The sequence below is a fragment of the Anneissia japonica genome, unplaced genomic scaffold (assembly GCF_011630105.1).
Source record: "Anneissia japonica isolate Jap-2015-1 unplaced genomic scaffold, ASM1163010v1 scaffold200954_len1298_cov122, whole genome shotgun sequence".
Taxonomy (NCBI): Eukaryota; Metazoa; Echinodermata; class Crinoidea; order Comatulida; family Comatulidae; genus Anneissia; species Anneissia japonica.
This window is the reverse complement of record NW_022733162.1, coordinates 1-1,298: the sequence shown is the minus strand read 5'-3', so window position 1 is coordinate 1,298 and position 1,298 is coordinate 1. Positions and strand designations below refer to the sequence as shown.

At 32.9% G+C, this 1,298-nt stretch overlaps 1 protein-coding gene across 1 annotated transcript; it reads right to left on the bottom strand.

Annotated features, from left to right (window-relative positions):
* Positions 1 to 147: 147 nt before the first annotated feature.
* On the bottom strand, positions 148 to 1,157 carry LOC117115960 (calcium-activated chloride channel regulator 1-like; the record flags this gene model as incomplete). The annotated part of the gene is made up of 2 exons (XM_033259850.1): positions 148 to 588; positions 927 to 1,157. Coding segments are annotated over 2 exons (672 nt in total), but the record flags the coding sequence as incomplete, so codon positions are not given.
* Positions 1,158 to 1,298: the final 141 nt, after the last annotated feature.

Genomic DNA, 1,298 nt, shown 5'->3' with positions numbered 1-1,298 from the left:
TATATAGTTATATATACATGTTACGCATTGATTTTCGTACTGCGTAAAATTATTGTATAGGCCTGAGCCGATTTAAAGATTTTCAAAATTAAAAATATAATTAGGCCTAATACAAAACAAATTAACGTGCTGCTATACATTTTGCTACTAACCTCTTTGAATCGAAAAAGATCTTGAATTCTCCACAACCCTAATTAATGATGTATGTTCATTGGCCCTGACTTTTACTTCAACACTATAACGCCCATTGTCGGTGAAGTTGAAGAAATACGCCGAGTAAACGCCGTCATATTTTGTTATGTCCGCATTTGCACCATTGTCATATAGTTGAATTACGTCACCATTTGCGTTTGGTGTTTCCAAGATAGCGAATACATCAGCATTAGCAACAGACTCGTTTCCCTTGCTTAAAAATGCGAATATAGTTATATAAGGCGTGACTTGATAATCAATGAACGGATCACTGACAAAAGACGTGAGTGTGATTGGTGTGTCGTCAGTCGAGGCTTTCTTGGATTCAACAGTTACCGTGACAATATGCGATGGAGAAGGCGAATGGTTAGAGATTGAAAATTTCCAACGACCGGCCTGATCAAAAAATGCAGTTATAGCGTTATAAAAATATGGAAGCGCAAATACAAATAGAATTTATAAGAACAAAGAATTTATGTTGTGATGTTAGAATTATTATTTATAAGCAATATATTGAAAATAATATTGGTTATAATTAAAATTTCAAACTAAATGTACTTAAACACACTTGTTAATCACTATAAAAAATACGATGTAGTAGATTACCATATCCTTTTGTTTTTGTACCATATTTGTTGTTGGTTGGTGAATAGATGATGAATAAATAAGTGGATGATTAACTAATCAATCGGCAGTCAATTAAGTGATCAAGTAAAACATAACATGATACCTACCATAGCACGCTCACTTATACGGATGATGATAATACTAACTACGCGGTTGAAATCATACTCTTCATTGGTATTGTCAAAACGCCGTCCTTTTGGGTTTTCTAGAACAACTTCTACAGGGTACAAAAGCCATGTGAAGAAAAATACTGTATCGACTCCAACACTTGTATCAATGATAACGTAACCTGTAGTTGTACCATCAGTATCATTGATGGGCAGCGCTTCGCTATACAGCTTTCGGTAAATAGCAAAATATTTAGATTTACGTTAATAATAACAAATCAAAACTAAATGTTGTAAGATCGTGGATATATATACCGGTAAGTAGGCCTATATATAAGGATATAAATATAATATATAATATAAATAATATAT